The following is a 12,887-nucleotide window of genomic DNA, read 5'->3' on the forward strand; positions in this document are numbered from 1 at the left end:
ACATGACATGGGTAAGATTAACTGGAACACACTGCCATTGAAAAAATAAACACTTTTGAAGTTATCTCACCTCTTCCAGCTCAAAGTGGGAAACATTCTCATCCTCAGCAACTATCATTGCTGCTAGTCTGGAAGTAAATGGATCTTGTACAGTGGAGTTTGGTTCCTCTCGGATGTAAATTTCAACTTCATTCATTGATGCACGACTCGACAATGCTTTGAGATTGATAATAATCTGAATCATAAACAAAAAAGGGTAATTACAGTTTAAAACATTGAAAAGTCAGTTGATTATTTCCTCTTGTTTTGTCAGAGGGAATACGGTTGACACATCTGTATTGCATGTAAATAACTGACTAAGAATTCTATTGGACTCCATGGATTTATATCACTGTATATTGAATAAATTTGCAAGGTATGAACACTGGACGTAGCTTCTGTGGGCATTTATTATTAATTTGTGATATTTTTGTAACAAGCATGGTTCAAATTTTATGATCTGCATAACGAGTTTGGAAGTGACTTTGAGCATTTCCATTAGCTTTTAATAACAGTTTGTGAAGTGGTTTTAAAATTTGGTCAAATTCACCCATTTCAAATGACAGAAATTTAAAGAATACATTTATACTGGGCATCAAAAGAATTCGATTGATTTACACAGTTCATGATGAGAAAGAGAGAAAATAGGTAATTTATTCTGATTTTCGTCAATATTAAAGTGGCCATTTCAAAATTTAGTAACCTGGAATATGTCAGTTTTGAGCCCTCACGAGAACGTCATTGACTTTTTGTGTGAGCCGGTACAGGAGGTGAAATTGACATGATGCCATAATTACTGTGTATAGATTATGGTCATGAGCTTTTGAGTAGTTTCCTTGCAAAGTGATTGGATTATTAGGCCACAGTATCAGGTCTTATTGAGGTTTTTGTGAGTTATGATAAGAGAGAGAGTTTGTACAAAGGGTTCTTTCTTTGTGTGAGTGAGTTGGGTTTCCATTGCAAAGTGTATGGTCGACATAAAAGTACATAGACATCGAAAGAGATACAAAAGACACCTAACTCGATGGACCAGAGATTCAACCTGTTACGGTCAAATTCAACATCCCTTTATTTGGCCATAGTTCAAATTCAAAGTCATGTGAAATGATCGAGTCATCACTTCATTTCCGCCTTCAATGTTTACCTCTTGTATTACACAATGCACACATGTACCCATTAAAAGCGCGCTTTTAGCCACTTTAAGTTAGACCTTTGGAGAGTGGACATGTCTCTGAAGGCGACCGGCTATAGTTCTCGCCAAGATTGCTTGTAAAGACCATTTTGATGGAACAGCTTTGAACCTGTTGATGCGATAGTCTTATACAGCTCTACATAAATTCGGTGAGCGCTTCAGTTGATTCTTTTGTGACTTAAGCAGACATTCTTGAAGGAACTTTGAATAGCCTTGTTCCATTGTGAGACTATTAGCACGTGCGCCTAACAAAGGGCCAAGGACTCATTGAAGTATGCGAACAATGAACATTATAATGGACACATTCAATGGACTGATTACGTTTATAGTACATCTTTTTGAGACTTTTCAGTTAAAGTAGTTTTTAGTGATTGTATTCTTATGCAACTTTGAGTTAGTGATTGTTTCAAAGCAGCTAAATTGTTCACTCGTTAAGTCAAGGCTGCTTTTATGCAAATGAGATTTTGTCAACAAAAGTAAACGTTCAGTCACCGTTAGAGGGCATTTACTGAGGTGGGTCACGTGACCATCCCACCTATTATGACCTTTGACCCCTGAGTCATCTCAGAGGAGTATTACTTCCTGTTAGTTACTTCCTGTTTCCAATTTCCTGTGTCATAGAGTGTATTTACTTCCTGTGTCATAGAGAGTATTTACTTCCTGTGTCATAGTGTGAACGTAGCTTAGTTCTCACTTCCTGTATCCTTTTGTTTGATTTGTTTTCAGTTAATCGTTCCAATACGTATAGAGAATTTGTTATTCTCTGTCTGGAAGACATGCTTATATTCGAATAAACCACGTGAAACTTAGATCGGATATTTGCTTCGTCTTATTTAAGAGGGAACGCATTACGGAATATCAGCTGTAGACGACTATTGCAAAGTAGTTGCAGACAAATAATTTTGAGTCTTAAGGAATTTGTTTGCGCGCTACATTTCTCATTAACGATTTTTACATCGGACTTGTGATATTCACCTAAGTCAAACCATGGAAGACGAAGAACAGAATTTACAGGCTTCGCTATTGGAAAAGGAATTGCAAGAGCTCAGGCGTAGCAGCCGTGTCAGAACACCGTCTGAAAAAGGACTTGAAAATATGTTAGCTACTAAAGCTAGCTTCTTAGAGAAAACAGCGAGTTCACTAACCAAAAAGTCCAGTGAAGTACAAGCACTCATCGCTGATAAGGCAGACTTATTCACAATCAAACTGAAGTTTGAAGTGTGGAAGGAGCTGCATGAAGGCTTTGTCTCCACGGGCCATGAATACGAAGAATTACTCCCAAAGGATCAGGTGCCAGACGAACGCCTTCTTTGGCTGGTCGACGTCGAAGACGTTTTTTGGACCTTCTTTAAAGACACCAGTGCATGGTTGAGCAAACATGAAGTGAACCCAACACCAGTTCATCCACAAGATGATGTAGAACCAGAAGATAGTGTCTCTCAAGTGGGCACACCGAAACCGTCTATAGTCGGCAGACTGAGTGGAGTCAGCCACCATATGTCAATCAATCAATCTTTATTTACTCGACACATACTAACAGAGAGTATGGTATGGTACATCAAGATGTGTTACAAATGTAAGTGAACAATACAGAGAAAGAAAAACAACCATTCATCTCTGTAATACGAAAACATGCAATAATTATATTCATTGGAGCTGCTTCAGCTCAGTATAAACATGTGCTCTTTAAGAAAACAGTAAAAGTCTGAACAACAAATGAACAAAAGTTACCAGGACATTTTTCAGCCCGGAGCTGCTTGAGGGTTCAGCATACATTTGTATTCTTTAGAAATACAGCTAGATCAAGAACATTTTGTTCCATTAACTTTTTAACAACTTCTTCTTTTTCTAAGAGACTATAACATTTACAAAAATCTGTACCACTACTTTGTCCCAATAAAATTCTTTCTGAAGTATGATTTTTACATGCAAATTCGGATAGTTTTCAATCGGATTCGAACCCACAACATACGGCATCAGTCGCCTAGCTGAAAGGCCACAGACAGAACCAGTCGGCTATATCTCCACTCCCAAAAAAGAGTGGTTCAATAGCCGGCTAAGTTGTTACATTTTTCTGACTGATGCCGCTCAACACGTTGTAGAGTTCGTGAAGCACTCACGCACGCATGCTCACTATCATACATCGCACATACACACTTTATCGAAGCGAAGAAACGAATTTCAACGCTTTTAACTGAGCGAACGATAACCTCGGGGACAATTCTGTCCACAGCAGTGTTACCTACCCAGGGTAGAAAATTCGGATAGTTTTCAATCGGATTCGAACCCACAACATACGGCATCAGTCGCCTAGCTGAAAGGCCACAGACAGAACCAGTCGGCTATATCTCCACTCCCAAAAAAGAGTGGTTCAATAGCCGGCTAAGTTGTTACATTTTTCTGACTGAGGCCGCTCAACACGTTGTAGAGTTCGTGAAGCACTCACGCACGCATGCTCACTATCATACATCGCACATACACACTTTATCGAAGCGAAGAAACGAATTTCAACGCTTTTAACAATAATAAATGAAACTCATCATCAATTTCATTATAATCACATCTCTGACAGATTCTTTCATTCAAAGGTAATCTAGGTTTACTTTTTCTTCCCATTTCAATACCCAAGTTATGGTCACTCAATCTGAATTTGGACAAATGTTTACGGAGTGTAAAGTCAGACAAGCATTCTAAGTAATTTTCGAAGACAAACTGAGTTTTGAAAATTCTATATGTACGTAATTTGTTACCATTTCCATTTTTTCTTACATCATCAAACAGATTTCTCCTCCATGAACCCAAATATTCACTTGTAAGATTTTCTTTTATTTTCTTCTTCAGTTGACAATATGATTTCACTCCCAATGAACTGAAAACATGCATATGATTACAATCCCCCAAATTGCGATTAATAAATTTCACCCAAGGAGATTGAATTTTTCTGTTTTTCTGTGAGTGCCTTTTTAAGAATGTGATTTGAAGGCAAACTGTTCAGTCTACACCAATATCTTATAACAGACATATAAAGTGAGATCTTCAATGGTAGTCTACCCAACTCAGCTCTTATGCCTTCCAAAGGAGTACGTTTACTGACTCCTAGAATAAATCTGTAAAACGACATACAAAGACTTTCAAGACAATTATCAGTACTAGTGATTTCTGTTGCCCAAATTTCAGAAGCATATGAAAGAATTGGAACAATCAATGTGTCAAAAAGTTTTAAGCAAAGTCTAGGATTTAACATTCTTTCACATAAAATTGACTTTTTTATGCTGAATAAAGCTTTCATTGCTTTGTTTTAAGATTATTCTGTTTTGTTTGAATTTTCATTAGGTGTAATAAGAACACCAACATATGTAAAATGTTTCACTGTTTCAATCAAATTGTTTCAAAGTAAAATTGCACATTGTTTATGAAATGATTACTCTTGTTAAATACCATTGTTTTTGTCTTATCTACATTAACTGTGAGACCCCATAATTTACTATAAGAAAGTAACTTATTCAGACAATTCTGTAAACCTTCTGCAGATTTTGACATAAGTATTAAGTCATCAGCATACAAATACAACTCATTTTCAGGTCTCCACATGTGTGCCATATGTGCCACAGTGCACTCTCAGCTACCAAAATAGCAGACGAAAGGAAAAAGTCTGAATTGTTGGCATTGTCAGCCAAGCTTACGAAGAAGTAAGAAATTGAGCGTGCCAAGTATAAGCTTCAACTCCAAGAAGAGCGGCAGAGGCAAGAAATGGAGCAGCAGAGGCAAGAAATGTAGCGTACCATGGCAAGACATGAGCTATAACTCAAGGAGGAGCAACATGAACTTGACACGAAGAATACTGTAGCCAGTGCCAGACCTAGATCTCTGAATAAGTTTTTGGTGACGAATTCGAGGACGATATCGCCATCAATATTAAGACTGAACCACTGGAGGACAAGTCCATTGTGTCCAGAACAAAACCGCGGAAGACCACAACACCAGTACGAGTGTATAAGAAGAAAACTCCTACAATAGAAAGGGAGAATGACAGCGAGGCAGATGATTTAGAAGAGGCAGTTAGCGTAGCAGCTTCCAGAATTTCCATCAGAAGCAGCGGCAGTAGCAGGAGTAAGACAACACGTGACTCTGCACAGTGGGCGATGATCAGAGCAATAAAGAAAATTTCCACAGTAATAAAGAAGTTTGATGGTAACATCATGGAGTACAGATCATTCATAGATGAGTTTGAGACCAAACTAGTACCGACTGCCGAAGATGATAAAGATAAACTAACTGGGCCTTAGTTAGTGACCGCTACCTATCTGACTTATAGATTGATAAATGGCGGGTGCCACATGTGGGGCAGGATGCGCTTACTATTTTCGAAACACCTGACATCACTTCTTGGTCTTCTGGCCAGAGGTCCATATATCTTTCTTTCATGAATATGACTTTGTTTGTTACCGTCTATTTACTGTCTGTTCTGTGCTGTTTTGTGTTTATGTTTACAACTATTATCATACGAATTCTGACCTACTGTCATTGGATTGTGATTTGGTATAATTGCGATTATTTTACTCGATGAGACAGTTCACGGAAGGCACAGCCCATGAAATGTATGCAGGTATAGACGCAAGTGAAGCATATCAAGGTGCCATGGAGGAGCTGGAAGAGCGCTATGGTGATCCACACAAGATAGCCAACGCGTACCTGAGGAAGGTTTTGGACTGGCCTCCAATCAAGCCGGATAACGTTGCCTCATTAGACAAGTTTGCCATCTTCTTGAATCAATGTAAGACAGGAACCCAATGTGTTGATGTCCTAGAAATACTAGAACACTCAGAAAATATGAAGCGGATCGTCAAGAAGCTTCCTTACTTTATCCAAGATTCTTGGAGTAAACGCACAGCTAAGATACGCAAAGCCAAGAAATATAAATTATACTATAACCCAAATGGGATTCGAACCCCCACACACTCACGGCAACATCGCCTAGCTGCTAGGCCTCACACTAAACCAGTCGGCCACTGCTTCCAACCCAAAAGAGTTGGTCACAGTAACCGACTTAGATGTTTCAATTCTGTGCACGACCAAACAACATGGTAAGCGTGGAGCAGACGACACACAGACATAGTATACACACACAGTACACACATATATAGTAATCGGAAAAGCACAAAGCTTTTTACTGAGCTATAAGAAAGAGTAAGATTTGAAGACCTTGTCGATCTGGTGAAGTCCGAAGCAAGCAGACTGTCAAGCCCGGACTACAGCAGACAAGCAATGGCTAGTCTCGACAACCAGGTGAAAAAGAAGAAAGGCACGGACAAAGTGGAACAGTCCTTTGCTATCAGTGTTACGAACACAAAGAAGATGAGCCAAGGGAGCAAGAAGAGCAACACTTCGACCTCCAAACCACACAAAGCTCAACTGAAACCATGCCTGCACTGCCAAGATAACAATCATTCTTTGGACAGTTGCGAACAATTGATTGCAGCCAGTCAAGAAGGTACTGTTAAATTCCTGAGAAACCAAGGTGTATGTTTTGGCTGTCTGAAACCTGGTCACCGGAGTAAGGAATGCAAGCAGAAAGCTAAATGCCCCAAATGCCAAGGAAAGACCCAACAGTGCTACATCTGGATCGTCGACCGACAACTGATAAACATGAGGATTCAAAGAGACCAGTACAGGCGGAGAGTGTCGCAGTATACTGCACCACGGCAGAGGTGGACCAAGTACAGTCCTTTATGGGGACCTGTGGTCAAGATGATGACACCAGTGGTGGTGATGATAACTGCAAGGTCCTGCTGACTATTATCCCTGTCAAGGTGAAGTTGAAAGGCTCAAATAGAATGGTACAGACTTATGCCTTTCAGGACACAGGTAGTTTCATATCATTCTGCACAGAAGCGTTACAGAGAAAACTTGGAGCCATAGGCAGAACGACAAAGCTGACGGTAAACATAGTGAACGGCTTGGGCAGCCACACCTGCGACAAAGTCACGGGCATAGAAGTTTACAACCTAGACTGTTCAGAGCCACAGGTAGAGCTGAAAACAGTATACACTAAACCAGAGATAGGCGTCTCTGAAGACTACATCCCTCGCCAAGAAGATATCATGAGATGACCGCATTTGAAAGATATAAACTTCCAAGAATAGACACTGAAACAGGACTGATGGTAGGTACTAAAGAAACAGCAGTGTTTACCCCTCTGGAAATGATATGTGGTGCAGATTCAACTCCTCACGCATGCAGAACATGTGTACGATGGATCCCCTGGCATGTAGTCAGATTGAACGAACAAGGACAACATCCTCCCAGCTACAGAACAGATGTCGTTGCAGTAGGGATATGGAAGAATTGGATAAACTAGACAGGTTAGTGCGACATTCCATTGAACTTGATTTTCCTGAGCGCATGATAGATGACAAAAGAGAACACTCCCAAGAAGACAAGAAGTTCATGCAGAAAGTAAATGAAACCATAGAGCTAGTAGACGGACACAACAAAACGGGACTTCCATTCAAATCTGAAAGAGTTCGACTACCCCACAACCAGCAGTATGCCTTACACGATTTTAAGGCCTCGAAAGAAAGTTGAGAAACAACCCAAAGTTCCATGCCAATTACCAGAAGTTCATGGCAGACATAATTGAGAATGGAAATTGCAATACAAGTCCCTAACGACGATTAGATCGAGACGATGGAAAGGTATGGTATATACCCCAACATGGAGTATATCATCCGAAGAAATCAGAGAAGATCCGTTTTGTCTTTGACTGTTCAGCGAAGTTCAAAGGGGTGTCGTTGAACAACCTACTACAAGGCCCGGATCTGATTAATAATATACCAGGAGTGTTACTACGATTTCAACAGAAACCAATCGCTTTAATGGCAGATATAGAGGCTATGTTCCTCCAAGTAAGGGTTGGAGAAGAGGACAGTGACTGTCTAAGGAAGAAAGAGCTAAGGAAATTAAAGACCTGAAGCTGGAATACGATTGCCTACCAGTAGAGCGTGTCCTGGGTAATTCATGGTCGGTCGAGTCAGACACAGTGGGATTCCAGATCAACATTAAAAACTGGCCTGCAACAAGAAGAGGCATACTATCAATTATTAGCTCAGTATATGATCCCATTGGACTTGCAGCTCCATTCATCATACCTGCAAGAATACTACTTCAAGACTTGTGTTGTAGAGGTATTGGCTGGGATGCAAAGATCAAACAAGATGATTGGAAGAAGTGGTAAAGATGGCTATCAGATCTTCCAAAACTAGAAAACGTATCAGCTCAGAGGTGCTACAAACCAGCAGACTTTGGCGAAGTTAAGGTACGTGAAATACTTCACTTCTCTGATGCCAGTGAATACGGATATGGTGTCGCATCGTATGTTAGACTCATAAACGAAGACGGAAGAATTCAATGCGCCTTCCTTATGGGGAAAAGCAAGGGTTGCACCACTGAAGAAAATAACCATCCCACGCTGGAACTGACAGCAGCCACAGTTGCCGTGAGAATGAACAGAATGTTGGAGGAAGAACTTGACATTCAAAATGACAAGGTATACTTCTGGACAGACAGCACATCAGTGATTAAGTACTGCGCCAATGAAACCTCCCGATTCCACACATTCATAGCCAACCGAATTAACATTATACGTGAAGGTTCAGATAGTAAACAGTGGAAGTACGTAGACACAAAATCCAACCAAGCAGACGACGCATCTAGGGGACTGACGGTACACAAGTTCCTGCAAAACAAAAGATGGCTGCAAGGACCAAAAGAGCGAATGGCCTACACAACAGGACATCTCCAGAGTGCTATGTAATAAAGATCCAGAAGTCAAGCGGGATGCATCCATGTACAGCACCATACTAGTAGAGCAAGAGTTCGGGGTAGAGAAGATCTTACTATGCTACTCCAGCATGATGAAACTAAAGAAGACAGGAAAAACCTTCAAGATAGATGCCGCAAAAAACAAAACAAGGCGATGAAGAAACCAACGCAGATACCAGCCAAAAGAACTGTGAAACAACAATCCCACCTGTTTCACTAGAAAATCTGCAAAGGGCAGAAGATGCCATCATGAAGTATGTGCAGCGAAAGCATTTTCCAGATGAAATGGCACTCCTACAGCGAAAGAACCCTTACAAAAATGAGGTCCGGCAGGAGAGCGACAGGAGAGCTGCAGGAGAGCGACAGGACTGTTCTGGGACTAAAGCTGCAGAGTTCCAGGGCAGATTTCTGGCCCGCAGAATCTGCCCCGCTAGCTGGGCAGATCACTTTGTTACAAATCTGTCCGGCAGAGCGGCAGCAAATTACTTGAATGGTGCAGCATCTCTGCAGGAACATTAGTGGCCTAATAATTGTGGCTGATCAGATATATCTAACAACAAATCTGGCCCGTAGAGCGACAGAAAATGATAGGAGTGGAGCAGCATCTCTGCACTTAATGCATTTTGACTATCAGACCATGGAGGTAGCAGAGGACAGATCGACTTACATGTGTTCATAGTTGCACAGAGGCGATCAGTAAGCTTAATATTTGCTGCAGTATTGTCTATCACAAATATAAAAAAATAAAATAAAAATAAATGAAGTTTGCAGATGGTATACATAAGCCCCAGCGATGTATGAACGTGAGCGTGGGTTTGCAGTGCTAATAGTTCATTCACAGTGTGATAATTAATAGACAGTAAAAGCTGCTATGATGTGATTGAGGCGATCGAGCTACGAACTGCTAAAAAGGTATTCTGATGATTAACAATGCTGTTTCATGAGTACACTATAGGCAGCCACAAAAGATTCCTATGAAAATGTTTTCTTTGCCCATCAGGTTACTTTTGAGCCATTGATATATTAATCCGTAAGAAAATTCGAAATTAAATTCATGGCGGCAACGAAAATCTCTCGAAAATCGGCCGTAGTCCACGAAGGAAATAATAATTGATAACAATAACATTTCATTGCTTGCTTTTAAATATAGGATTTACATCACGTCTGTGACAATATTTGACTTTACAAATATCTCATCGACAATTATTTCCAAAACATCATTTTACTTTGATCAGTGCAGTTACTAAATCGCTGACTTTTGAACTTTTTAGACAAGGGAATAAATCTTGTAAATCCATTTTCATTATTGTTATTGTGTTCTCAACCCATGGATGCGTGTCTGTGCACGTAATACGTGTAAACTCAACTTTCCAGAGAAACACACGCGAACACAAGTTTACACAGTTGAACTGATGCGTTGGTTTTCGTATCTCACTCTGTCGCAAAGAATACAATTTTCATTGAAACTTGGGTCCCGTAAAACCGAAAAGGCACACTATAGATTTAGTAGTAGTACCTTTGTACGATACACAGTTGTAACTTGTAGCACGGCGGCATATGGGAATGCTATACGTAGGGTTTCGCCACTATATTCCTGCTATATTCTGACATCGTCATCGTGTCGAGACTTAGTCATGGCCACAGGAGCTCTCAATGTAGTGTTGCTTGGATAGTCGATCGAACGCTCTAGGTTTTTTCAATGAACTTTCCGTCAGTGTACTTTTTAAACGCTTTTGAAGTCCGCTGTACTTCATGCTAGTTACACTGCAGGATCGCGAGGACTTTGTACTGGAAGTAATAGTATCACGCATGATGACATCATAGATCATGTGAAGACTTCTTTATGATTGGTCAGATTGGTAAAACAATCAAAGGTCAAATCTCAGCAGCAAATTTGGACAGTTATGACCTTTGAATTACTGAGTAAAACGTTGATGATTTTTCCCTATAAGTTTGACAAAATTTCGCGTAAATTTGCTGTTTGAAATCGTCGTGACGACTTCATACACGCTAACTATGTATGTAAAACCTATAGGCAATGTTTACGATGCGTAAAAAAGTCATCGTTGTCATGATCAGCTTGTGGAGATCGATCGGCTTGTCGATTTGAACAATGATCACCATAACATCCCCGTGGATCTAGGCGATCGTTTAAACTTCGGTAAGTAAATTTTCGATTTGCCTTCTCTGCGAAGTGAAGACGTAGGTTTTTATTGTTTTTGTTTGGCGCAATTCTCGAGTAATACTGTTCAATTGTATGAATTCTAATAAATTGGTATAACTCGTGAGGTTGAACGTAGAGTGTACAACGATAGAGGGACCGTGGTACAGTGTACACAAAAATGGAGTACATGCCGATACTATTATCTACAATAATACTTCTCTCTTGCATTTGCAAAGGTAAAACTTTTGCTCATGTATACAAATTTCCCTCAATGTACGATATAAAAGGACAGATATAAAACAAAGAAAGAACAATACATGTAGGAATTGTTGGATACGAATTAAGTTCTCAAACTCTTGACCGAGTCTGATACCTGCTAGATGTATTCCAAAACGTACTTCTCTATGACATCAATATACATCTGTCTGCTTATAAGATCATTCTGAACGTGTGTCCTTAAAATTGAAGTTTATTTTAAAATTTTTATTAACGTATTTTGAAATTTGTTTATATGTAACCTGTAGATATTTTGCTGGCATATTGTAAGGGGAATCAGAAATTACTAGTATTTTACAATATTTCATTACAATATTTCATTGAAGTTCTACATGAACTCTTACATCACAAAATACGCATACAATATTCTATTGCATTTAATGCTGCTACCTTTTCATAAGCAACTTAGATATAAGCTCAGTACAAAGACCTACCTTTTTTCTAACTATGTTTCAATTTGGCTTTGGAAAGTTCATGTAGGTATGCATGAAGTGTACTCAAACCAAGCGAGTATTACATGGTGAAGTCTACAAATTTACACTGTGCCAAAAGTGGAGAATCCATTGAGGATTCTTCTGTATTTTGTTCTGGATACTTTAAGAATCCACCAGAATACTACAATATACATTATGTATTCCACCGGAATCCACTGGCAATCAAGCAATGGATTCTGTCAGATACGGAACATAATCCATTGTTTAATCCATTGCAGGATTCTGCTGGATTCACATGTAATCCATTATATATATATTTCAGGATACTGCTGGATTCTCTAATTTATAGAGAATCAAGGGACCAGTACTTTTTGCTTGATTGATTACATAATAATGGGAGGGACAGTTGCCGCATATATCCATACTTATTATTCACCAATTTTTACATAATTATCCAACACTGGCTTCAGGGGAACTGGGGTCTGGGGGTGGGTCGTCCTCAAATAACAGTAATGCTTTGAAGCTTTTGACTCATGTATTTCTACTCATACAGGCATCACATACACTATATATATATATATATATATATATATATATATATATATATATATATATATATATATATATATATATATATGTGTGTGTGTGTGTGTGTGTGTGTGTGTGTGTGTGTGTGTGTGTACGCAATGAGTACTCTTTTTACAAGACACCAATGTAATGATGCTTTCTACAGCAAAATAGAGTACAGATTGCATCTGAAAACTATACTGCAATTTAGATACACATATCCAAGATCACTGTAAATGATTCTTCTTTATTCCAAAGAAATGTGTAAATGTTAGTAAAATAAATAAAAGGCAATATAAAGCATTAAGTAAACTACACTGATTAAAAATACAGACAAAAACATTTTCCTGAGACACATTCAAAGTTATCTTCAATACTGTCAAAAAAGAATTTC

The 12,887-nt window shown here is 39.2% G+C and overlaps 1 protein-coding gene across 1 annotated transcript in view; it reads right to left on the reverse strand.

Annotated features, from left to right (window-relative positions):
- LOC139116583 (uncharacterized) overlaps positions 1-12,887 on the reverse strand; it is a 44,534-nt gene that overhangs the window by 1,085 nt on the left and 30,562 nt on the right. The window contains exon 7 of the mRNA XM_070679179.1: positions 71-235. Within this exon, the coding sequence (XP_070535280.1) occupies positions 71-235 (165 nt within the window). The remainder of the gene's footprint in view (positions 1-70; positions 236-12,887) is intronic.

Source organism: Ptychodera flava, chromosome 17 (assembly GCF_041260155.1).
Source record: "Ptychodera flava strain L36383 chromosome 17, AS_Pfla_20210202, whole genome shotgun sequence".
NCBI classification, from domain to species: Eukaryota; Metazoa; Hemichordata; class Enteropneusta; family Ptychoderidae; genus Ptychodera; species Ptychodera flava.